This window comes from Vanessa tameamea, chromosome 22 (assembly GCF_037043105.1).
Source record: "Vanessa tameamea isolate UH-Manoa-2023 chromosome 22, ilVanTame1 primary haplotype, whole genome shotgun sequence".
Classification (NCBI taxonomy): domain Eukaryota; kingdom Metazoa; phylum Arthropoda; class Insecta; order Lepidoptera; family Nymphalidae; genus Vanessa; species Vanessa tameamea.
In genome coordinates this window covers 2,813,445-2,840,275 of record NC_087330.1, presented here as the reverse complement: position 1 = coordinate 2,840,275, position 26,831 = coordinate 2,813,445, and the positions used below count along the sequence as shown (strand labels likewise).

Below are 26,831 nucleotides of genomic sequence, written 5' to 3'. Positions count from 1 at the left end.
AAATGAGTCAAGAGTTTTTAAGTTTTTAAATTTATATTAATTACAAATATATTTCTGAAACGTGACTAGTTACTTTAAAGTTAATAGGGTCAATTATAGTTATTAAGCGATTATGTGCTTAAAGGTTAAAATGAACACGTTAAAGAATGTGATTACCACAACTGATTTTGTTTTATCTAATTGTCAAAAAAATATTAGTAATCTGTGGTACTTGACAGAATTGTATTAGAAGTAATTGTAAAATGTTCGATTAAAGTTATGTAGCATAGCTAACAATATAAATTAATAGTCAGCAGGATGTTTGTAGCTGTTTTTGCATATGTGTTATTTATATTAGAGGTATGTGCCCGTTATTAGTATCGGTCTGTAATGTTTTGTGTACTACAACTTTACCACGTACGTAGTATTTATATACAAAAGTTTTTTTTTTAAACTAAGCTTAAGAAACTTTTAGCGAAAGATGAAATCATTATCATTCAACAGTCATGTACAAATGAGTTTTAACTTTACGAGACATTTGTTTTTGTGTGTTCCATGAACATAACAAGTAATAGCTGATGATTTTGTGGTGAGGAAAACTTGCATGTATCGAATAAAAATTGTCCAACACACTACGTCTACAACCCACTTTCAAGTTTTGTGGTAGAATGCGTTTCAAGACTTGTCCTCAAAATGCATCATCAGATATTTACAGGCGGTTACTTAAAATTGGTTCGTTAAAATCAACCATATTGCAATTTTTTGGCAATTTAAAAACAAAATCATGTTAAAAGAGCCCATTATATCCTCTCGAACATCGTAGTAATTTGAAAAAATAGCGTGTCATACTTTTATTACTTCATAACTGTGCGGTCCGGCTATTATTGCGTTATTATGTCTGTAAAAAAAGAGTTCATAGCCATATCCACCTGTTTGCTAATGGATTTACTCTCAGGCGGCTTTTTGTCAATTACCGTATGAATAATGACGCTATAAAAGAGCTTTGATCGAACGCTACAAAATGAACATTTTGTTAGAAAGTATTGTTTATTCGTTTAGATATTTAGAGTTTACATTCACGTTATAAATTATACTTAGTTTATTCATTTATTTGCTTTTCTTTGCGGTTATACAATTTGAGAGAGAACGGGTTCTTCCAGCTTGACCTAGGCCAAGCGGGGTACGGGCCTCGAGGCTGCCCTCAGCTACCGAGTACTTTCCTTTTGACCCAGTGGGTCAGGACCCAGTGGTTGTTATATTTCTGTGGTGTCTTGTCCTTGGATATGTCTTGTCTGGTGGTTGTCGTCGTCCGATTCGTCGCTGCCATCGATGCCTGCGATGGGGCAGATGTCAGGCAATAATAGGAGTTCCCGAGGCTGATGACGCCCCTCAGTTTGACGTTTTTGTTAAACCCAATATGTTTCTCGTCGCTAGTTGGCAGCGCATCAATTTATTTACCGTCCAACTGATAATCATGACAATTGATGTTTATATACACACAGACAGGGCAAAGTGTGCTGCGTTTTGCTTAATAGTACGTAATAGTAATTTACATTTACTCCAGAAGGCTGTGCCGGAGTTATCTATAGTAATAATTAGATGTATAGTTAAGTAGTAGTCGCCCGCGGCTTCGGCCGCGTTTTTGCGTCATTAGGTATTGGTTATAAAAAGTAGCCTATGTTATTGGAGTTGCTTGAGAGAGAGCTTGCTTTATAAGAAATTTCATCAAATTCGTTCAGTGGTTTGGCCATAACAGATAAAACAGACATACCGATAGAGTTACTTTCGCATATATAATATTAGTATACACTACAATTTGTATTCCAGTATAAATATTTTATTATATTTCTCATTAAATTTAATAAATTGTTACAGTGAATAAAGAAATTCCGCCAAATTTGTGTTCATAGAAAAAAATGGTCAAAAATAAAATAAACATTAGTGTGTTTTTGTATTTTTCGCATGTCACTCGTGAATTGTTTGGCAATGGGCAATCGAGTTACGGTGATACGCGTATCCTATTAATTTTATAATTATTATTATAGTCAATATCGCCTTTCATTCTGACATTTCACGATCGTGTTCTGCGTTGAGTTTTGAGTATTTTCTTACAGAATAGTCATAGAGGTCAATTTTCACCACAAGCGATACTAGTCTGTATAATAATAAAATTATACATGCATTGTAACCAGTCGCATAATTATATATTTTTATCAGACAAAACAGATTACGATTACTATACAGATTAGGAATACTTTAATAAAAACCTTAGAGGTACCGGTACCTTGTCGTCTTGACACAAATATTAAACATTCCACGGAATATATATCTTGATTAAATTTAACAAATTTTGTTAGGGAAAAATAAGATGCACAGGGTAAATTTATGTTTGTAATAAAGTCTCTTCGCCGCTAACACCCCATCCCGCGTGATGGGCCATCAACCATTTTTACGATCTAAATTTGTTTAGACGTTAACCCTTTAGCTTTGGGTCAGCCCTTGTTACAGACAGTGTTACTTGTTTCGTTTTTTTATATACTTTTTGTTTTATGATATTTTTTATACTAAACTAATTTAAAGATTTTTTTATATTCATTATTAAGTATTTCTTTTAAAAGTTAGTTTACTTAAAAGTTCAAGGAAGCTTGCCTAAGATGACTTATTTTTGGGCCTAACTTGGTTTGCAACTATGAAGAAATATAATAATTTCTGCGCAATAATAATTGTGAAAGTTAAACTGTTAGAGTTAAATTGAAAACCAACTATAACATTTACTTCGAGTTCCACGAAGATAATCGAAAAAAATTAAGCAATATAAATATATATTAATCTCGAAAATACTGCAATAAAATGTTAATATCAATATAATGTAGGCAGTTTGAAAAGCGTGCCATTATTAAAATAATAAAAGCAAGTTGTGCGACCATTGTAAAGTTGTTATGTTATATCGCATACGAGATAATTTTGCGATGTTACTGAAGGCAATTTTCGAATAAAACGGTAATGTTTATGAGTCCCTCAAAAGGGATGCGATGAGCGGGTTGCGAGCGTACCGCGTGATTGGATCAAATATTACACCGTTGAAGAGATTTCTCAAACTCAGTGACACACTTTATGGTTTCTCATTCAATAATGTATCTTGAATCATTAAAGAGAGTTCACCAAGTCAGTTGCTTAGAAAGAAAGTTTGTACCTTATAGATTGTCAACACGCATGTCATAAAAGTTTCTATTAATCAACTGCCCATAAAAAATAGTGTTGTGACTTTCTGTAAAATTGTCAACAGTTGCCGTCACAAGTATTTAATTGACAACGCACCATTAAATTATTTCTTAGTATTGTTACAGTCTGTAAATGGCTGATTGCTTAGCTCCTTTGCTTTTTTGAGGAGGTTTAGGGCTAATTCTACCACGTTGCTTTAATAGGGGTTAGTGGATGCACATGTGATTTTCATGCGATAAATGAAGGTTTACTATTAGGTTGGAGGGAACAAATATCAGAATATAGAAATTATGCACACAAAACAAGCCTGCAAATATAATGTAATAATAAATGTATCCTATATTTATTTTACATTCATTCGTGTTATTTACAACCAGTAAAAATTGTTTATGTCCAAATCTCATTCTATTTGGTTAGAGAGTATTTATTACATTTGACAGTAGGCCAGAAAGCTATGTTAGAGTAGGGTCTATGCCGGACCCTGAGGTCGGCAGTTAGGATGGCCTCGTGTTGCCGTACGTTCTGGTGTGGAGTGCGGGGGCAAGATCACCTTGAACTCCTGAAGTGAGCTCCACTGATCGCTCAGCTGCGCGAGAGGGGCCGTGGAAGCGTTATATCGATATTCCGCAGTCTCCGATTCATGTTGAGGACGGCCATCACAGTGGTTTTCGTTTTGGTTACAGGGATTCCACGTAATGCGGTCCAATGGAATCGTGTACCTTTCTTAAGGATTCCATTACGTGAAAAAAAATAGGGTCTCTGCCGAAGGGCTCTGTAGTAATTGTTAGTATAGATTTAGTGGAATTAGTAGTAAAACAATATGGATCCAATCTTTGACAAAACTTAAAATGATTTTTGCAATGACCTATATACATTTAGCGTTCTTAAATATATTTTGATCGATCGAGGTTGTGATGAAAATTAAAAAAGAGAAAGGGAATGATAAATCACTTCATTATTTCCAAGTAAATGATATGACAATAACGTCGTGACGCGATCGGAATGTCTCAAAGTAGGTACCTGCTTTATGATTCTTTTAGGATGTTTGATGGATCGAATTCGCCATTTTGTCACATTTTTATCATATATAATATAATCTCTACTAAAAAGTCCTAATGCTATTAGTGTAATTGCTCTTTTAAATATAAAGAAACATTTACCATTATTCTTGAAAAAAAAAGTGTCAAGTTATGATTAATGTATCGAACATTAAACAGACAGGCAGATAGTATAGTACGGTACGGATTGTAAATTACGTTGATCTAGTTTCTAACTTGTAAGGTCGCATCCCACATCCCGAGGTTCAAACTCAAGGTCGGGCGATAAAACGTTATTGGGATTAGTCGTAAAAATTCTGAGCCCGGAGTCTGGTTGTTGGAAGTGTGTACACTCCCGTGCCTCGGGAAACACGTAAAGCCGATGGTGAATTGCTGTCTTATCGAATTACGACATCGGAAAAACGGGGAGTGCACTTTTGCTTTCGCTGACCCATTACGTAGTAATTCAGCGTAGTTAGTAATTTTTTATTTTATTTTTATTTATTTTTTATTTTTATTTTATTCGGGAAACAAACAGTACAAATTAACATAATTAAAAAAAAAAACATAAAATATAAATCATTGACCAATAAAGTTTCCACAATTAAATAATACATAGAATAATGCGAGCAAGTTAATTACAATTAAAAAAAAAAAAAAAAATTTTACACATTAAATAAAAAGTAATATCATAGTAATATCATCTTTTTTACTTTCTTGTTGTCCGTTGAAATTGATCATTTGTTAATTTAAACTGTTATTCTACAATGCAATAATAAAATAATCCAAACATATTATGGTAATCACTACGACAATAATGAATATGATCAATTATGTCTGGTCGTATAATTGTTGGATAACCGAACGTGTCGCTTACGTTTATCGTTGTCAGTTTGATGATACAAAAGTATATTGAGCTAACAAGTTTTCTAATTACAGCCCGTTGTTGTGGATTTTTTCATGTAATTGTTAAAACAACATGAGATTATTTTTCTTTTCCGTTGTTTCAATTTAAGCGCGAAATTGTATAAATTCATTTACGTCGTCATCCGACTCAAGAGTGGGGCCGAATTGAAAAAGTTTTGTTCAATTATAATTCGTGGAACGATGCGCCTCCTACAATGTATTCTTTGCTTATTGAGAGGATTATCTTTACAAAGTGTACATAATAGAAAAAGTTTTGCTTTAAAACAAACTTTGTTAAAGTAACTTGTAGTCTTTAATAGCTTTTAAAGTATCTTAGAAATTCAGAAGAAAAATATGAGATTGATGTTAATTTTCATTGATGGATAATGAATAAATTAATCTTATTTTTTTCGTCCTATTTTATATCCGCCTCGTTTCTATAAAATTACGCTTCGTGCGCGAAAATTAAGAATTACGTAGGTATGTTACTCCAAAAAATATTTTTGACCTCGGTATGTTAAATATAGTTATGACCTTCCGCTCGCGGTTTTGACTGCGTGTAAATGAGAGAGTCAGGCTTTAGGTAGCCAATATGTTTAATCAGGTCATCTCTTAAAGTCTATATATATATTTATATATGAAATAACCATTAAAATTTGTCCATCCGGCTTTGCGTGAAATTTTCACATTAATTATATTTGTATAATTTGGAAATGTTAGATTGCATGAAACCTTCCTTAAAATCTTTGCGGAACAATGGTCTTTCAAATTACATTACTTTGATTATTATGACTGAAGCTCTACATTTATAAATACTCAGCCAGAACATTGTTATCATAATATATATATACTTCTCATATACATATATTAATTCCGAAACGTTTTGTAACGGGACGCTTTTAAATTACGCTTCGTAAATAATTATACCAACAGTAAGAAAAAAAAATATCGGGTTATAAATAGAGTACTGTCTGGTTATTCAGTCAGAATACAAAATATGGAAGATATAACAGTAACAGTGAAGAATTATACGAAATAATAATTGTCCCCAGTGTGACGCGGACGACTATTATTACACACCATACAATGTCACTCGACCAACCCTGTCTGGTATTGCCGCCTATCGGTCTTCGCTAACACTGGACTGGTTAGCTGCAGAGGATTCCCGTCAAAGAGAGCTGGCAGCTGCCTTTGAGACGGAGTTAGCTCCCGCGAAAGTCTTTAACACGGATTGTATCGCTTATCCCAGACCAGCACCAGGAAAAATAGGAAAACTAATGTTGGAACTGCTTAAGTAAATCATAATTTATTGTTTAATTAATATTTCTCTATATCGTAACTTTTTGACAAATTTGATATTAATTCTTATTATCTCGTTAAGTAAAGATGTTGAAATGCATGGAAAACAATAACGTTTAAGTATAGGTACTTTTATTAAATATAAGAAAACATATACATTTTTTTTTACGTTTAGGAATTTAGAAGGAGATGATGGAATATTGATTCCTGAACTGATTCAAGTTTTGATTCGTACGAAATTATTAGTGGATACTTCGATTCTCGAATCAGAACCCGATTTTGAATCGTTGGTTAAGACATCTGGCGTGATGATGGGTGAACCACATACCACATTTCCAAGGGTGATGTCTATCGTCTGGATGCTTGTGACCGATGTTGCTACAACAAGAAAATTTGGATGGTGTCCAATAAAAAAGGTATTAAGAAGAAATGGTTAGAGAATGATTTACTTATCGCTAAATATTTATCAAAAAATTTAATTTATTTTAGTCTTTATAGCTTAAGAGTGACCATCTAGCTAAAAATCGGCTAACCTCAACGACTAACCGTGTGCGCAAACATAGCTCCGCTCTCTATTCCCAAACTCTTATAGGCAGAGCAATCCGACCCGAGAATGATGAGCGCAGTCGTATGTGGTTTCCCATGGACAAGAGTATAACTTATATATACTTCAGGGTCAATGACTTTATGTCGTTTCCGAAGCACGGGAACGCTGAACAAAAGCAACTTCCAAAATTATTTCTGATTCGAAAACTTATTGACAGAAAACCCATAGACTTTTATTGCTCGACTAACATTAAGTAAGTGTAAAATCTCTATGATCTGCGTCATGAAACTCATTGAAATATATTCGCGATTTCCTACAGGTTAATCAGTATCTAATGGTATCAAAACCATCAGAAACTGCCAAACAGATGCGAGCGCTTCAAATTGTTGTATCACGAGCTCGTTTCGTCATGGAGGAGTTTATACAGAGCATCACCCCTGTTAATATATACCAAAAGAAAACGACTAGAAAGGCAAAAGTTAGTACAGTTCCAAAGTTAGTACAATTTCTGAGTGAAAATGGTTTATATTAATAACTTTTTAGGGTTTTTTTTAGGTTTTGAAGGATCAGTGAGCCAGTGTTATTGCAGGCACAAGGGACATAACATCCAAGCTCTAAGTTGGTGGATGTTTTGTGTGATGTAAAGAATGGTTGATATTTCATTACAGCGCCAAAGTCTTTTGGCGGTGATCACTTACCATCTGGGTGTCCATTTGTCGGTTCGCCTACCTATTATATAAAAAATACGTTCTTACTGAAGTAAAAATCTTATATCCGAGTATGAAAATAAAATAAAGTCCCTAATACACTTGGTACTGAAATTGATCTAGTTTGTAGAAATTATAAATTATATACTTTATATAAAATATTTACAGTCTCTAAAAAAGGTACCTACTACTACTACTACTAAAGCTACTATGAAACATGCGATGAAGCCACGTGCTCATGAAAAGGTTAAACAGTATTTTAACAGTATTTTTTTAGATATAACTTTATAATAAAATAATATAAATAATAATTAAATTGTAATTAATGTATCTATGTATCTAATAAATTATACGAAAATAGTAACTCGAAAAAAATATTGGTTATTTTCGGTACATTTCAAACCGGTGATAGGTTTGAACTGACGCTTGGTAGTTAACTTAAACTTTTAATACAAAGGTAATCTACTTGAATAAAACATCAATTTCGAATTTGTTAAAAATTTCAATTTGCCACTTGTTCAGAATGTAGATTCAATCGAGAAGAACGGGCAAGAAACTCAGTAGCTATAATCCTATGAAATGTCGTTTTAAAAGTGTTCCCAAAGTCTACTCGAATAAAGTATACTTTAATTAATAACTGGGCCGAAGTAATTGTATATATTATCTTACAAGTTCTGTTTAAACTAATAACAGGTTTAATAGCTTAATTAATGCAGTTGATAACCTAATTGTAATTGATTAATTGTCTTTGCTTAATCACTCTGAATAAATTACATTAGCAATTACTTTAATACTTCATATCGGATCGAAGGTAGGTTATTTTAACAGGTCGTTTTTTGTCTTTGGTGCACTGTACGCAGAATACATTTGCCTCATATTGACAAATAGCAAAACTTAGTATAGTTGTGTTCCGGTTTGAAGGATCTGTGTGCCGGTGTAAATACAGGCACAATAGACACGACATCTTAGTTCCCTGGGTTGATGGCACCGGCGATATGAGGGATAAATTATAATGATTACGTTACAAATTCCAATGGGCAGTGATCATTTAGCATCAGGTGGTATTTGTGATTCCGTCTTCCTAAATTTTTTAGAGAATAAGCTCTATTTTTTTTTTCTAAATGTACGTTTTAATTAGATAAACCTTAGTATTGCTTGCGTGGAAAAAAGTTTGTATATTTATGATACGATAGCAATTTTATTGTTGGATTCGGTGCCGGTCAAGTCAAGGCAGGAGGACGAAATTTATTTATAACAAATCTGTATCTAAATTAATTTGCTAGAATATTAGAGCTATTCTTAAAGAACAAACATGAAATTCTTCACAGACCACGATCGTGAATATAATATCAAATTTTGAGGACAAGAGTATTACTAGTGAGCCGGTTTTTAAAATTATACAAACATATTATTCAACACAAGATTATGTATGTGATAAAGTTAATACTTGTTGACTTTTAGGCAGGATATATTATCGTGTTGAACTAACATAATGTATATATATATTAGAAAAGAGTAACTACTGGGTTTGTTGCCGGTTCCTCTCGGTATAATCTACCGACAGGTTATTTACTTTACCGATTTTTTACTGTTCTCGATCATTGAGAACAATAAGAAATCAAATATATATCAATGGCTTATAACATTTGACTTTTTTATAGGTGCCTCTGCCTTACCAACTTGGTGTTTCGCAGTCAACGTCACAGGAGATTACTGATTTTAGTTTCCATAACAACGATCCGAAGCAGGAGACCGTCACGAATAACAGCCTGCGATTACATACGAAATTAATGTTTTTGATTTTTATATTTTTTATATAATAAAATTATTAAATTATATTTATATTTTTGATAACTTATTTATATATTTAAATAACAACATGCATTATCGAATCGCTATTATTTATTTAGGTTTTTTTTTTGTTGATATCGATTTATTTTATTCGTTGAATTCGATAGGTCTCGAGTCTGGACTTGAAAAGGAACAGAGTACTCTGTGTTTGCGCAAATACAATGCAAATAGTCTCTGAGATTTCTGCAGTGGTCAGAAGAATGTATAATATTAATAAAATTTTAGAACGTGTGTGTGTGTGTGTGTGTGTGTGCTAAAGGTCAAAATTGAGATGTATTTGCGTTTAATCAGACTTTGTACATTTCTTTATTGTCACTGTGAATGAACAAGCAATCTTTATTATATAATTACAGACCATAGCCTCTTGTGGTGTGGAGTTTGTTGACAAGAAAGTTGGTTGTGATCGGCATTAAAAAAAAACTCAGAATGGTTGACAAATATTTGAAATTAAGTCTGTGTTTTTTTTTTTTTCAGTTTTTTGTATTGAAGTATTCGTAAGCCCTTTCTGCTAAGCATTCTGTTTGATTTAAAGTTACCTATCCATATTTGTATATGTACATATATTATACCAAAACAACAAATCATGGAGTGCCATTTATCCTCTGGCCACCGTGCTGCCAATACAAGAACGGAGTCTAAATATAGCAGTATTAAAAGGTGTAGAACAACTTATACATAGTCTATTCCGATAAAAAAATAAATGAAGCAAAATAAACAATTTTAAAAAGAATCGCGATATCATTGGTTCTCTTCTCGAATAATCTATGACATTCATTATGCATTCTTAAAAATGGCGTTTTGAATGCCGGCGAATTGTTATCGAAATTTTGAAAGTAAAATTAAAGTGGATATAAGATTAGTCTGAAGTGCACAATATACCAGAGCTATAAGCAAGTCGCATGGAATATTTAAATCTAAGGTTCGTTTATCTTTACCTCAGCTCGGATTTGAAAATGGGTTATTAAGAATTAACTTATCTATGCTATGAAGTAGGTGATAATGTTAGAAAATACTAAACTTTGACTATAAATATATTTAAATAATACAAGCATGGAATTAGTCATGATGTTGATATGTAATCTTAATCATACTGATGGTCTGAGTTTTAATATTTAAGACAGTATTTTTCGTGCATACATTTTCGATCCAAAGACTAATTACTTACTACTTGAAGTGTACTCAGATCTGAAATAACAAATTAATTAGTATTAGATTATTATTCTATATGAAGATACATTATCTGTGTGTTTGTCCACTGTCATCTTGAGCGACACATCGCGTGGGCGCGGGAAAATGAAATACATATATAAATTGGCCCGTATTGAGCACGGCGTCTATAGTAGCTTATATAAAATATATGATATAAACAAAAAGTGAACATTACACAACATACAGAAGAATGAGATATCTTTGAGTTCTTTATAATCATAGTCGTGTTTTACATATTTAAAACGTTTTGAAATGTGTCTATTATCAAAAATAACTTTAAATTATGTTCTACTTCATTGTGTACGATCTGCTTAGGACTGTAAAAGTTTTGGATCCAATACTCACTTCCTATGTCACTAACGTATCGAAAAGCACGAGCTATACTTTAGTTGGAGAGGAAGATTTTATATCAACTAATTCGTTTTGAAAGAAAATTAATACATAAGCTTAGGTATTAAATTTAAAAGTTTCATTTGTGTAATGAAATTACCATAAATTAACGCTGGTAGGGCTCTCTGCTTGCTCATCAGAACAATTGGGTTTCACTTACGAGTGATTACACTGGCAAATATTAATTACAATACATTATTACAGAGGCAAGTGACAAAGATTTTTAGATTCTCAAGTGTAAGAAGTGGTGGTTGATAGCCTTCTTGATTATGGGCGAAAGCGAATATTAAGGGAAAAATGCAAAAATCTTAAAGTAGACCGAATAAAAATAATTACAATTTCTTCAGGTTTTTCTCTAGGAATATATATTTTTGGGGAAACCTAAATAGTTTAAACCCTCCCAAACAAATTCACATACCCAAACCGTAATATCGGGACAGAATAATCTAAGATATGGAAACATTTCAAGGTCACATACATTATATGTATCACATAGTTATCATGGGAAAACATTTTCCAACTTCACCATAAACACGTAGTGATATTAGTGAACAACTAATCATGACCCTACATTCTTTATTTAAAAAGTCCTGTCACCATTGAATGAACATGTGATATCTATTATATAATTCCAGTCTATAACAGTCTCTTATGGTGTTGAGTTTGTTGACATTTAAGTAGGTCGTGATCGAAAATCATGAACTTTAGAGCACACACACACACACACACATCAGCCCGCATTCGTCCACTGCTGGACTTTAACTTTAGAGCAATTGACAAATATGTATTATAATGGCAATACGCTCAGATACATGTCCATATTTAGAAGAGCGCTACATTGATCATAGTTTACTCGTATATACTGAAGACTTCCATTTTTCCTCCTTGACGGAAAGCTCTGTTGGGTCGTCAACATCGTCTATTACCATGGCGACGCCACAGTTTATTTATATCTTATCTGTATTCAGTATATGACAACCCATCAATTTACAAACGAGTAAACATATAATGTGCTATTATGGAAATAATTTCATTTAATTAAAATTACAATGTGTGACGAACGTCGGTCATGGGGTCACGGAATAATTATGTATTCATTTGTATTATGTTAGCGGTAAGGGATGTTTTTTATATAATTAATATTACCAATAATTTTTGATGACTTACGAAATTTTATGAAGGTTCAATTTGTTTGTATATTTTGCATGCTAGTGGCCTTCGAGCACAATGGATTTGGATTCGTTAGATCCCACTTATTTGAATGAAGACAGATGGATGTACCGTAATGCGAAAAGACCATTATACGAAGAGGGACCGTGTTTGCAAATTAATCCGTCAAATAGAGATATTATTAAAAGATTTCATGCTATTCTACCATTGTAAGTATCGTATAGTATCGTAGCATTTTACCGAAATCAAGCACCGCGTAGTATTTTATTTTATGATTCAATTCTCGTTCAGCGGTGAAGGATAACATCTTTAGGGAATCTGTAGGAGTTGGAAGAACTGACAAACGTAATTCAATAACTCTAGGATATTTTTACAATTCACTAAGAACCAGAATTAATACGTGGTTTCGTTCAAAATGTTTCTATATTGACATTCGTTCAGTTGTACATCTTTTCTGTTTACTATTAATTCATTTGAATATTAAAAGATTCGTATATATTTATAATAAATTAATCATGAAAAATATTTTTAAGTATCTGTTAATTTCGCTCTGTAGTTGAAAATTAATCGTCATCATTATTCCGAATGAAAAATTTGGTGTACCTAATTGCATGTTTCCAATATTTTATTGATTCTCACTAAACTAATGAAAATGGAAATCGCTCGATAAAGAGAGGAGAGAAATGCACTGAACTGTTTTCAATTTGACTACGTTACATATATCCTATATACAAAATATTATTAGTAATAAAACCACTAATAAACGTGAAAATGTATAATGTTGTTGAAAAACGTTGAAAATTAATTTCAGTTTCCGAATTATGAAAACAACACATAGTTAACATAATATAATATTTACTAATGCAAAATATTCGGTTAATTTAATTTTAAACTAACGTCTGGTAATGTTTAAATTTAATACGTTATTAAAGAGCAGTTTAACTTCGTGCGGGCGAATTTCGCGAAATTTATGTTAGCGGACGTCGGTGGGGACGTGTTTATGTTTCATTACCGGTAAAACGTTCTACTTTAAATAAAAAAGGGGTCGAGTGTTAATGCTTCCATGTGGAACTGGCTTTTGTTTCAACCGGAGACACAATACTACTGGGACACCACTCAAAACCGCTGCCTAAACACTGACGTTTTGACGTGACCCGAATTTCGAAGAAAGATACCTTTTTTTATTATGGAAGCTTTATTTTGTTATATTTTGGTGTTGTTGCTGCTGCGAATACGTGCATAATAACGTGATTAGATACTATTGTATTCAATATTCTTGTTATATTTGCCTGACAATTATCAATTTCGAGATCAGCTTTATATTTATTTAGAAGATTATAAATCAGCTCTGATCGTTCGAACTGCTCTATTGAATTATTGTTTTGAAAGTATAAGAAGAACAATTGTTATATTCTACAAGCCATCAGACCAGATTATATTATACATTTCTATTGGTGGATATAATTTTTTCCGACAATTTTAACAATTAGCATAATATTAAAGTCAATTTAAAAAGCAAAAAAACGAATAATAACCTAAGCCTTTCTGATCACTCCGTCCATTAGTGAAAATCGTATAAAAATCTGTTTAGTAGTTTTCGAGTTTATCACATACATACGTGGCGGGAGAACTTTATTATAGAATATTTAGTGATGTCTCAATGTACTACAAGCAGTTGAAGGATTCGTTCGGAATTCGGAAAGTTAAAAAACAATATATTTATAAATACATTTTTGGTGCGATACCGTTCTCTAACCAGATCAACGATCATGAATTGTTTATGTATATACCGTGGTCAAGTCCGTGCACGATCGGAATGGGATGCGCCATGCGACCTTTTGGAATAGAGGCGTGCGCGTCGGCCGGTATTACAGCTACCGTCAGCAAATCTCGCCTCGATTCTCGCGAGGAATGTTGCTACTTTTCGTCAGTCTGAGCATTTGCTCGTGATTTGTTGGTGTATTATTTTTAAGTGTTATGATTGTACACTATTTTAGTAGTAGATTAATATAAATAGAAAAAAAGTAAAATTTTGATATATTTCGTCTAGTTGAATGTATGTATATGTTACCTTTTGTATTCTTACGGTAACATACAACATTACAAACATCGTTAGATTATTATCTCGTCAGATTGTAAAACTTTTTTTACACTGTCGAAATATTGTGAACCGTGAAATATGATTGCAATTTAACGCATTATTTTTCTATATTGTAATCTATCGAAGTTAAACTGTTAGATTACAATCTGTCCCGCGTCAAATTGTCAACTGTCGAAAGCTCTTCCTGATTGGCTGGTCGTATTGTAAGAGCGACCAATCATATGTCACCGTTATTATTCGGTAGCTAGCTATCGAAGTAAATTTCAGTTAAATTATAAAAACTCTAACCTAACCTAGCCGAAAGATTATAAACTATTGAAATTGTTTATATTTTATTGCAAATTGAATAAACGTTCACAATCTATCGACAGTTTACAATTGCGCGAAATAGATTATAATCTAACGGCAATTTTACGGTGAAATAATATGGCGAATGCCGGGGAGGCGGGGGGCATAGGACTTTCAACCAATCAGCACGCGAGATGCATTCCGTTCTACGCCAGTTCACAATTTGCCCGATTCCCATCGATAGATTACAATATAGCGAAAAATAATGCGTTAAATTGCAATCATATTTCACGGTTCACAATATTTCGACAGTTTAAAATCTGACGAGATAGATTGTAATCTAACGATGTTTGTAATCTTACGGTGACATATATACACACTCACACATAACTACATGGATATATTTTTATATATCTACTTTTTATATATCATCATATTACCCGTTTTGCTTTGCCGGAGTCGGATAATTATTATTGTTCGGAATTTCTTTGCTAACGCTACTTCGCTCGAGGTCTGTCATTTTCGATTTACTTTGACAAGGTTCCATTCCATTCTGATAGCGATGGATTACATACTGAAAAGAATGACACTTTGAATGGGACGATCGCCTAAAGTTGAAAATTGAGCTGTAGGTTTGTTGCACGAAATTCTAAAAATTAAATTTTTATAAAAAAAAAAATACTTTAAAAAATAAATAAATCGTAAATTTCATTCGTATGATATGATAAAAATATAGTTTCCTCTAAATTCTATAAAATATGGTTAAAATCTTAGATATATAGTAATTAGATATACTTGTAATTGCTGATATATTATATATTCAGGTATAGACTAGGACATTGTGATCTGGATCAAATTATATCAACAAAAAAATATTCAAATTTAGAATCCTTAGAAAGAGATCTTACTTTCAGGTAATAAAAGTTTTGTACCGTGTCTTGTGGTCAATATTTTGATTTTAACTAAATAGCTCTAAAATATTATCAATCAAGTATATAAGACAAGTTGAATATTTTACGGCGAACGTATGAATAACAAATGGCAGCCGTATTAAATCACGTCTGGCTACAGACTTACACGATCCCTTGGGAATAAGCAATTGTCTTTTTGATACGAAAACTAAATACTTAATAAAAATTTGAAATGACATTTTATGTGATATTTTTTTGTGAAAGTGAGGTTTCATATTACTCAATTATGTATCTATACTAATATAAATGTAATTTTGTGTGTTAGTGTGAAGACGCTTTAATCGCTTAATTGATTTTGATGAAATTTGTTACGGAGATAGTAGTCTCGAGGACATAGGGTACTTTTATTAATTCGACTCTCGAGGCGGTTAAATACGGGGTTAGTGTGTTATAGGTTATGTTTTATAAAATTCATGAAGGTTCAGGTACATCTGGTACATAATACATTTGAAACGTCAAATAACATAAAAATGATTTGATGTTATAATGTTTGAAGTTCGTTGCAAATTTCTCACCAAATATAACAAAGTAAATCTAGCAATTTTGGCAAAGGACATCCATAGGTGGAATCGCTAATGGAAACGTTTAGTTTTTTTTTATTCCAAAAAATCCGATACACTAACTGCCTCGGAAACACGTTTAATATTTTTAAAGGTATTTAAGTTATTCTTACGATATCCATCAATTACATTGTTAATCAAGTATTTTAAATTTTTTGGATCACACCGATACCGGTAAGTATTTTATTTGTTAGTATTATTCATAATTTACATGAATGTTTGTCAATGAAACGATTTGTAATCGCGGTTCTTATTGTTTGTTGTTTGTTACAGATCAACGATAACACGGACTGATTTACTTTGCGCGGAGTGTTAATCAATATTGAAAAATATATAATAATAATAATAAATCATTTATTTCAGACTATAATATGTCCATTTTGTTAGTAAAAAATATCCTAGTGTTAGTACAATAAATAATACTAAAGAAGAAAGAAAGAAACAAAAAAACTGTTAATAATCACTGCTGCGCCGTTCCGTCAGATATATGATCAGCGGAACCGACATCTTTGGACTCAAAGGCTTCGGTTGCGGTATATATTTTCTTCAAACTCGTAGGTATATCGTACACCCCAATTTTCCAGTAAGGAATAGTCACGAAACAAGATCATATCTAACAGAGTTGCATTTAATGACAGATTTTAAGTCATGACAGGACATTTAATAAGTTTCGTATATTAATAGAAGATTGTCCTGCAATTGTAACTTTGGATACTGCCCAAAAATCTTTATTCAATGAAGAAGTATTAAATTTGCTGATTGATCGTCAAGAAAATTAATAACTATCTGTTTACAAACCTATACGTCATAATAATAAAATAATTTATTTTTTTCTAATATTAAGTCTTGTAAATTACTTCTTTTTCATCTTAAAATTATGTTAAAAATATTATTTACTTCTACATTGTGTAAACAATTATTATTAAGATTATTATTATATGAGTATTATGATTATTATTTACTGATCCTCGTCACATACTTTAAATATAGTATATATTCGTTTTAAAATTATTGTTATTTATGACTAAGATTACTAAGTATTTTATGTATGTTTTTTTATGTTACAATAAAAAAATGTTTATAACTATTTAAATTGTCCGCTTTTACCTCTTGATTTCGGAGAAATTCGGACAATTAGAATAAAGGTATGTTTTTTTTAAACAATAAACCCTACGAAATAGAAAAGGTTTCATTGTGGCAAGAAAATAATAATACCGACACTAAATCCAAATTGACACGGGTTTTGCCCTTCGCAAAGACTCGAACATGATTTTTGTAAAATATGTTATTAATAGATTATCGTTTTTTTATAACAGTTTTGACAAAGATCATTCGAACACTGAGTTCTTACACAAGTTTCGGGCGTCCGTCTACGCCATGTCCGAGGGTGAGGATTTGTTGGATCGGGAAGCAGCTTTCTACGCAGTAGTTCTCACTCCCCTGGTGTTTCTGCAAAATTATAGAGATGCTTGGTGTCTTTTGAAACGGGTGAGGCTTCTTTTTATAGTTTTTTTTTTTATTATATATAGTACCCTACTCGTTGCAAATATAACGTGCCAGTATAACTCTTATACTGGCACGTTATATTTGACTTTAACTCGCTAGCAGTTTATAATAGCTTAATACATTATTAAACATAATGTAATATACAATCAAATAATTTAATTTTTTCTAGTATTATTATCAATGGTCAACACAAGTTTTGTTTTCTTTAGTTTTATTTTTGTTATTAGGTATTTCTATGGTCCTGATTATGAAAAAAATACTAGGAGATTGGTAACAGCTTTACTTTTTGAATTATACAGTTTTTTTATTTTTACAAAAAAATACAGAAAATTAATACATTATGTTAACAAAATTTCTATTAAATACAATGAAATGATCTTTTATAAGATTTTCTTGAATGAACGACTTCAGGTAGATCTTGTTACAAACTTCAGCAGTATTCTGCCATCATATGTGAGTCCCACCGCCTTTGGTAACGCTCTTCCATTGTCCGAAGATCCTGATGGAATCTTTCACCCTTCTCTTCACTGAAATCACCCAGATTTTGTGTAAATCGGTCTAAATGCGAGTGCAGGAATTTAATTTTTATGCTCATGTTACCTTAGCTCTTTCAACTTCGATAGCATTGACTTAACATGATCGTCAGATCTCTTTTTGTCTAGGAAATTACTTATAACCAAAACAAATGAATTCCAAGCTTTGGATTCGACTTCAGTCATTGATTTGACAAAATCTTTCACGAGTTGCCTAATCTGTTGCCCATCAAAAATACCAGCTTTAAATTTTTAAATGGTTGAGGTTCTTGGTTAAATTAGTAGTCTGAATCAGAATTTTCACTTGATGTATTTCGTTCGGGATCATAGAAATTTGGATCATTAGAAGATTTAGATGTGTTGGGTTGTACCTGTCGTGATTTTAATTGATGTCGTTGAGCAGAAGATAAGTTAGGATATGACCACTTATTTCGATTTCCAGGGTTAATTTTACAACGCAGAAATAGCAGTCGTCATGGTGGTTTTGAGGTTTTCGTCGTTGGGCGTTTCGAATATTACTGCATCTCTTTGTCCACTGGGTCATAATCGTAGAGATACCACACACTTCTGGCATACAATATGAGGAACCCACGGCTTGTCATCATTACACAATTTTATTTTAAAGTATTGATGATACGCAGTTTTTACAAAGTCTGATATAGGTTTTCGATATTTTACAAATACATATTCGCCACAAATATAGCAAAAACTATCGGGATTACATCGGCATACAACATCTTCTGGACTAAACCATATCGAAAAAAGCAACAAAATATATTTCAGTATCCCATAAAAAACGCAAATCTAAACAAAAGTAGTAAATGAGGGTTCAATTAAAAACAAAAGCAGTTAGAGAAAAATTGTTGCCATATTTAAAAAATACGCGACAATTTGACATAGAAACAAAAAAAAAATAATAACAGGAAACAAAAAAACAATTTTTGTTGACCGGTGTTATTTATGCGTAATAAAATATGAGCTATATTTTGTAATTAGATTCCGCTGGTAATTTAACTTCTGCTAATTAATAAATAGGGCTTATGATAAAAAAGGTATTTATTCATGATCACGTAATATTTCCAATTATAAGTAAATATTTACAAAAATAAATTATGGTAATCCAAGTATGTAATAAAATATACCATATATAGGATTAATTACCGGTTTTCTTTCGGTTTATTGTCGGTAGAATTATTATGCCGAATCAGTATAAGTTTTCATTAAATTCATTGTAAAATATGTTTTCCAAAATGCTGGTAAAAAAAATTGACAAAATGTATTTTAATTATAGTGATATTTCGTTGACAATCTCTAGTATTTTAGTGATATAAAATTAAAGTTTTAGTTATAATCTTTTATAAGTAAATAAAAAAATATATACATATATGAATATTGTATCTTAAAATGCATGCCGTCTTACAGAGTTGATATTAAGTCTAAATATGTGTTTAAGTGTAGTGACGATCCTTAATAAATAAAATAAATAAATAATGAGAAAATGAATAATCATACATAATCATGTATCCCCTAAAATAATATATTTATTAGCCTCCTAATCGATAGAAATGTATTATTAAATTTTAAGCATATTTAAGAAGGGATAGATCTTGTCCATCGCAGATGACGATATTGATATTGTTTTTTATTAAGAGATGTTAATACTGGAGGACATTTAACTAGACTGATTTTTTGTACGTTTAATTTATACGAGTTGTAATTTGTATCATTATGTTAACAATTTTTCAGATAAACAAACTGTTTATGTAAGTCTCGTTCAACAGGCATGTCGTGCCGGGACCGATTTACGTTGAAGGAAAACATGTCGAAGTTGTTCGTGAATGTACTTACTAAGTCATTTATATGTAGGTTGCCCCTAGAAGAATTCGTGGTTTCCGTCCGGGGAGTTGATAAAGTTCCTTAAGTCCTTATATAAGCTACACCGCAATTTTTGAAGACGAAAGTTGTCTTCCATGGACATGGAGACAAATACAAGGAAATTCAGCTTACTGTGGAACATGCTATCTATTGAACTTTGAAAGATATAAGCAGGAAAGTGATTAACCGGAAAAAAGCAGTTACCGACAAATATTCATTTCTCATATTCACCGCCCAGGGATATCTGCAACACTGGGGGGCACAAGCCCACCTACAAAGGTGCGTCGCCGGTCTTTAAGAAATGTGTATTCTCTTTTCTTGAAGGTTTCTTACTCTTATCGTTTCAGAAAAACCGTCGACGAAAGCTGGTTCTACAGAGTGATTGCGCGAGGCAGGAAATGCCTTAGAAATCGCGCTGTTGAGGATTTTCGGACATCTAGATGGTACGGGTGAAATTTGGAATTTTGACGCGATGTCGAAGGTGAAATTCAACAGCCAGAATTAATCCAAACAATTCCTCGGAACATACCTTTTGGGAAAAGCGTTAGAAGATGCAGTGTGATCCATTGTAACCCTGCCAACTTCCTAGCAATCAACTGCCACTGTGATTTTTTTCAAGCTAAATGAATATACCTTTTCATTGCCCTAACATTGAATTCGAACACGGAATCTATAGATGTCCAACCGTGTAAGCTGTTCATATGGCCAACGAGACAGTTAGCTTTAAAATTTTAAATGGATAAAAATAGACGGTTTAAATGGAAGGTTGCTCACACCGCATGGTTCGGATAAGTAAAAATTACCTATGCAGGTTAATTGTCGAATACACTTAACTTATCGTACGATAGAGTATGTGTTCTGGCAGTTGGAGTCGTTTTTTAACAAGAAAAAGAAGAAGAACGTAGTGTGTAAATATTATCTTAATCTTCTTATTCTTCTTTACTAAACTCCTATCAAAGTCAAAAATCATTATTCAATATAGAAGTGTTTACACTTGCTTATTGATAGTCAAAAATCTACTACCGGTTCGGAATTTAACGCCTCGGACCTGAGAAGAACCGACGAACGACGTTTCACAGAAAATGGTTTATATTTACTTTGTGGACACTTTCTACATCTGGGTACCATCCCGTCATTACGAATTCTAAACTAACTGCAATACTTAGTATTGTTGTGTTACGATTTGAAAGTTGAGTGAGCCAGTGTAACTATAGGGTCAATACAAAAAGGTTAAATGTGAGTTCCCAAAATTTGCGGCACATTCGCGATCTAAGGATTGTTTATATTTCTTACAGTGGCAAAGTCTATGGGCGTTGGGAACTACTTACTATCAGGCGGCCTATATATCCGACTGCTTACCTTTTTTATTTATATTTAAAAATAGAAATAAATTATAAAAGAATATTCCAGTATCAAACATAGACAAGCTCTGCGGAGGTTCTATGTTCTGTATTGTTATTAAGAATTCATCTAGTTCCTATTGTTAGGAAACCTGCATGTGTTGGATGATTTCTATTCTGTTTATGTATCCATCTAGCCATATTGGATTATCTCCTCGAGAGTCTTTACTCTTGTACAATTACAGGCCTCTACCAAGAAATGAATTATTAAATAACACATACGTAAAAGTATACTTTAATAAAATGAATACATTCTGAACATACAAAAGGAGAAATATAAAATCGTTCAAATACTTATATCCAGTTGCTTTTCAGTTCCATCGCGCGTTGCGTCTCTACCAAATATCGCATCCGAGCGAGAAGCGCTCCGCGCTCAAGTTACTTCAAAACTTCAGGGCTGTAAATCATAAGGTACGTGTGTTATTTGCTTAGCAAAGTTTCGTTTCAATCTGTACGTATGTTCTCCATCGATCTGTGAATATACGGTTTGCGTTCGGTTTTTACTAGATAAGATGGTTAGGCGTTTCTTGTGCTATTGGGAATTTATTGTCTGGACTTTTTGATGTCGTGCCTCATCGTGCTTTCTTTAGAGATTAGATTTGGAATCTTTGCCGCTTGTTTGTGTCATATACCATAGGATCTGGAGGTTTTATGTAAATTTGAACATAAATCCCTCATACCACCATTACCACCACCACCATTTACCTTTTCAATAATTACATACATACTTAACTAAATAATAAAATATATAATTTTATTTCTTCATAGATTAAATAAAAGGTTTCAACCGTTTCTTAATTTAATTGAAAATGAAAATAAATTTAACATAAATTAATTAACTACCCTGTTACAAGATTTAATTGGAACAAAAAACGTTAAAAACATATTTAAATTAAATAATTAGCAATGCTAATGATTTAAAGTAAACGGTCGTTAAAATGTAAATAAGTATTAATTTTACACAGGAGTTAACGAAAATAATTATCGCAATAGTCTTGCTACACGCCTCACGACTGCCTCAACGTACAAAGTCATTAATTTGATATTAGTGAAGTAGTGCTGTTGGCCCTACTGGCCTTTACAGCGTCATCGGGCGTTCGGGCGAGTACTGGACTCAGCCCTGAAGTTTGAGCCCTTTCGTTCTTGAGGTCGACGTTCGTCCTGAGGGTATCTCCTATGAGATCGCACCTCGGCTTAAACGTAGTCAGTGGGAGGGGTACAAAGTCAACTGATCGGACCCTTTTATAGTAGTTGTTAGATATCGTTGCTACATGTAGTGTTTATATATATATATTGTACGAAAGGTACGTTTAGTGATACAAGCATTTTCTATCAGCTTTGGGTAGTGAACGATAACATATCAACTCATACAAATAAACATACGTACATACGAAAATATACAAGTGACGTACTGAAACACACGATACCGTTGGACAGTAAATGCTGGTTCAAAATAATTATTTTACTTGTTGTTGTATGAAGTGAAAATAAACATTTACAAAAGCAATGAAATTAAGTTGAAAAAAGTTATCGAAATTGTATAATAATAATATGTGAACGTATTATATAAGTATCGGACTGGTCATATAGTCGAGATGCAGTTCGTCAGCCGAGCTCTGACTGCGACCCTACCTATTTCTGTATTACATGTGAAATAGTTCATACATATTCAGAGAGAAATGAAACGATTCTTTTTTTAAAAATATTTTTATCGAATTTTCCTTCTATTTCCGAGAACATTCAAAAATGTTTGTGTTCATAATAATTTTTTTATAGAATCCATACAGTGCATAGAATAAAAATATATGTATATACAGAATGATTGAGAAACTTCTCTTTACTAAACTAAACTCCTTTTTAAATTGTAGAATAAATTAATAATTAACAGTTCATAAACCACAGGTTGTCACCTTTGTGTGGGAGTTACCTGGCCTCTCCTCTCCACGAACAACTACTGAAGAATTTGATTTTGATGTCGAAGAGCTTCACAATAAAAAGGACATCAACTATATAAAGGAGCTTATTAAAAATCTTGGCTAATAAAGTTATATATTTATTTCCAAAATTAGTTTTTTATTTTGACAGACCCATTCATGATTATGTTATTATAATTATTGGACATTAGAAAATAAATTTAGTATTTCAATACTAATCGTAAACTTGATTTTGTAGAGATGAATGCAAAATGAAGTTAAAATAAATTATTGTGAGCCTGTAAATAATTGTTACCGCTCAACGGTCTATCCGTTTCCATATTATATATTGAATTTTAAACGATATTAAGCTCATGAAAATTTAGAGGTACTTGCCCGGGTTCGAACCCGCAACCATTGGCTATTATAGGCTATCCCAGCCCTAACAATTTATAAGTTTGACTTAAATCAGAAACGTTAAATAATATAATTGGCGATAGAAAAAAATTTTTTTTTTATTAATAATTTCCCAGAAGGTTATACAATAGACGGTTGAATATATTGTACTAAATCTTATGTAAGCTAAATGAACACGTATTGTAAAGGATTTCTAGTTTCTAGTTTAAAAAATTCAATTTCAAAAGCAATGTTCTACCGCAGACGGCGACACAAATATTTCACGCTGACACTGCGGTTATTACGCTAAAAAACGTGTGAATGTATGGCGACGGTGGGCACTGGGGGCACAGAACAGGAGCAATGGAAGTGACTGAGGCTTAAGCTAGATCATGTATTGCGCTACTCTGCCAATCTGGTGGTAGGTCTTTGTGCAAGCTCGTCCGTATTGGTACCACCCAGTCATCAGATATTCTACCACCTAAAACCTATGCTTAGTATTGTGTTCCAGCTTGAGAGGAGAGTAAGTCAGTGTAACTACAGGCACAAGTGACATAACATTTTAGTTACCAAGATTATGCCAATGTCTACAGTGTTCACCACTTACCATGAATCCAATTTGCCAATCGCGTACGTTGAACATAAAAAAAAATGATGATGACAGACAGACAAAAATTTAATAAGATGTTATATTGATATATGTACCGTATACGCATTTCGTAAAACGCGGTTATTTTAATATTACAAACAGACACTCCCAATTTTATTATATGTCTGAATTCACATGGGATTTTTAATAACTCTTACATTAATTTGTCATAGAATTACTCTCAAATGTGGATAATTTATTTCACTGTATCAGTCATTTAATATAATATATATCGAAAGCAACTTCGTTCCAACTTCGTTCCGACGACACCTTACTTTTTTGACGTAACAGCGATGCAAGTAAATGTCCCAATGATATGTTGATAAACTTTTGTCTACTTTGGTTAGTTTTTAATATAAATTCTACTTATACGTATAGGTACTCGTTTAAACTATAATACATATTAAACGCCAAATGAACATATTAAACAGTTACATTAAACGTCAAATGTACGAAGTAGTTTAACATGATGTCATTTCTAATACAGTTACAGTTCTTAGTGTCGACCGATTAGTTTTTAGACGATGCAACTTTTTAATGAATATTGCTGTTCTGACGTTATATGAACGAATGGGCTGCAGGTGGTTACGTAGTTAGTTCATTTGAGAAATTGAGCAATTTCCATGCATAAGGTCGAGTGAATGATAATAACTTATAATACTTAATAGACTCTTTTTACAAAACGTTGTGCGACTAGACATTACCTTGTTCGTAAGGAGTGTGTATTTATGTGTTTATTGAGGTAATAGATATATCTATAAATACATATAAAAGCGAAATACCACTCACTGATTAATCACGAAATCTCAGAAACTATCGTATAACACCTACAAACTTGAAATTTTGCAGTTAGGTTCCTTATAGGGTGTAGACATCCGCTAAGGTGGGATTTTACGAAAGTTCACCCCTAAGGGGATAAAACGAGGGTTGGAAGTTTGTGTTTTATAAATTTCGCGCGGGTAAACCGCAGGTTCAGCTAGTTTGTTACATTTCGTTCTATTAAGGGGATATAGGTCGTTGACCTCGATTTGGTGTTGTCGATAAATATGCCGTACGGGAGGGAATCTCATATAAAAGCGGAGTAGTGTCAAAGGTTCGTTGAGTACAACATTTCATCCTGCAATTATTTATTTATTAGGGTTGTATCGTAATTTGCCGGTATCGATTAAATAAAATATGGCAAAAAAAACCTTTTCTGTAAAAATAAGCCGAAGTTTCCACTCATTATTGTGTCTTGATATTCGAATGTAAAAGAGTTTTGTGATATATAGTTAAAGAAAAAAGCTAATAAAAACATATTATTAATTACATAGTTCTATTTATTATTTTTATTTTATTTTTTAAGAAGAAGAAGAAATTAAACAATTGCTGATAAAAAAGGAAACAATGTTACTTAAATGAAGATATTTCAAGATTATCCACGCCTTAAAGGACATAGCTTAAAGAAGCCTTCGTCCGCGTTGAGATCCACGCGAATTCTTCCACCAAAGATTATATAATCCCTGTATGTTGTCTGTTAAGTCTGTTAGTATATAAAATTTTACTGCCTCGTTGGTCCAGTAGCCTGCTATTAAGCCCGAGGTACTGGTTTTAAGCCAAGGGTGGGGTGGATAAAAAAATTATTGAGTTTTTCCTATTGAGGATTTTAAGTAGCAGATCGGAATTAGAAAGTGGCCAGTTTTTAGACTCCCATGCCCCGGAAAGCACGTAAAACTATCTTCAGTCCGTACTCTTTCCGGTCGTGTCCGCTTTGCCGTCACAACGGATTATGAAAGTGTATGCGCTTTTTTTTATGATATCGGTAGGCGGACGAGCAAATGGGCCACCTGATGGTAAGTGATCACCACCGCCCATAGACAATGGCGTTGTAACAAATATTAACCATTCCTTACATCACCAATGCACCACCAACCTTAGGAACTAAGATGTTACGTTCCTTGTGCCTGAAGTTACACTGGCTCACTCACCCTTCAAACCGGAACACAACAATACTGAGTACTGCTGTTTGGCGGTATAATATCTAATATTTTGTATATCAATATATTTTGTTTGTGCACATACTTGTGCACTATAAAATATGTAAATAAATAATATTTAACTCGGAGTAACTTTACGAACAAAATCGGTTAGAAGAACATCATCATCATCTTTAAATACTATTATAAGGAGAAGTCCTTTAAAGCTTTTGCCCAGCAGTGGGATATTTAAGAGTTGATTCTAAATACCAACTCTGTATTATTTCTATTCGTTTTATCGTTATGTTTGGATGAAAATACTAAATGTAACATAATAATAATAAGTACCATTTGAAAGTAATATTTC

At 32.6% G+C, this 26,831-nt stretch overlaps 3 protein-coding genes across 3 annotated transcripts in view; 2 read left to right on the top strand and 1 right to left on the bottom strand.

The window, feature by feature from the left end:
* Nucleotides 1-15,546, bottom strand: part of LOC113404557 (histone deacetylase 11) — a 104,980-nt gene extending 89,434 nt beyond the window's left edge. Inside the window, exon 1 of the mRNA XM_064218451.1 lies at nucleotides 15,539-15,546. Within this exon, the coding sequence (XP_064074521.1) occupies nucleotides 15,539-15,546 (8 nt within the window). The remainder of the gene's footprint in view (nucleotides 1-15,538) is intronic.
* LOC113403098 (uncharacterized) lies at nucleotides 232-9,961 on the top strand. Its single transcript, XM_026643536.2, has 7 exons — nucleotides 232-339; nucleotides 6,197-6,438; nucleotides 6,619-6,859; nucleotides 7,310-7,468; nucleotides 7,866-7,943; nucleotides 9,359-9,451; nucleotides 9,902-9,961. Exons 1-7 carry the CDS (start codon nucleotides 298-300, stop codon nucleotides 9,959-9,961), a joined length of 915 nt encoding a protein of 304 aa, XP_026499321.2. The 5' UTR covers nucleotides 232-297.
* On the top strand, nucleotides 12,160-23,591 carry LOC113404554 (uncharacterized). The gene is made up of 5 exons (XM_026645475.2): nucleotides 12,160-12,261; nucleotides 12,360-12,526; nucleotides 17,554-17,725; nucleotides 21,867-21,962; nucleotides 23,454-23,591. The coding sequence occupies exons 1-5, from the start codon at nucleotides 12,217-12,219 to the stop codon at nucleotides 23,589-23,591; spliced, it is 618 nt and encodes a 205-aa protein (XP_026501260.2). The 5' UTR covers nucleotides 12,160-12,216.
* The last annotated feature ends 3,240 nt before the right edge of the window (nucleotides 23,592-26,831 follow it).

Excerpts from the sequence above, each read along its gene's own strand:
- LOC113403098 (XM_026643536.2), top strand. The coding sequence starts at position 298 with ATGTTTGTAGCTGTTTTTGCATATGTGTTATTTATATTAGAG. Across the intron at positions 340-6,196 it reads ATGTGTTATTTATATTAGAG|TGTGACGCGGACGACTATTA; the intron begins GTATGTGCCCGT and ends AATTGTCCCCAG. Across the intron at positions 9,452-9,901 it reads ACGATCCGAAGCAGGAGACC|ACCATAGCCTCTTGTGGTGT; the intron begins GTCACGAATAAC and ends ATATAATTACAG.
- LOC113404554 (XM_026645475.2), top strand. The coding sequence starts at position 12,217 with ATGGGGTCACGGAATAATTATGTATTCATTTGTATTATGTTAGCG. Across the intron at positions 12,262-12,359 it reads TCATTTGTATTATGTTAGCG|TGGCCTTCGAGCACAATGGA; the intron begins GTAAGGGATGTT and ends TTTGCATGCTAG. Across the intron at positions 12,527-17,553 it reads TTTCATGCTATTCTACCATT|TTTTGACAAAGATCATTCGA; the intron begins GTAAGTATCGTA and ends TTTTTATAACAG.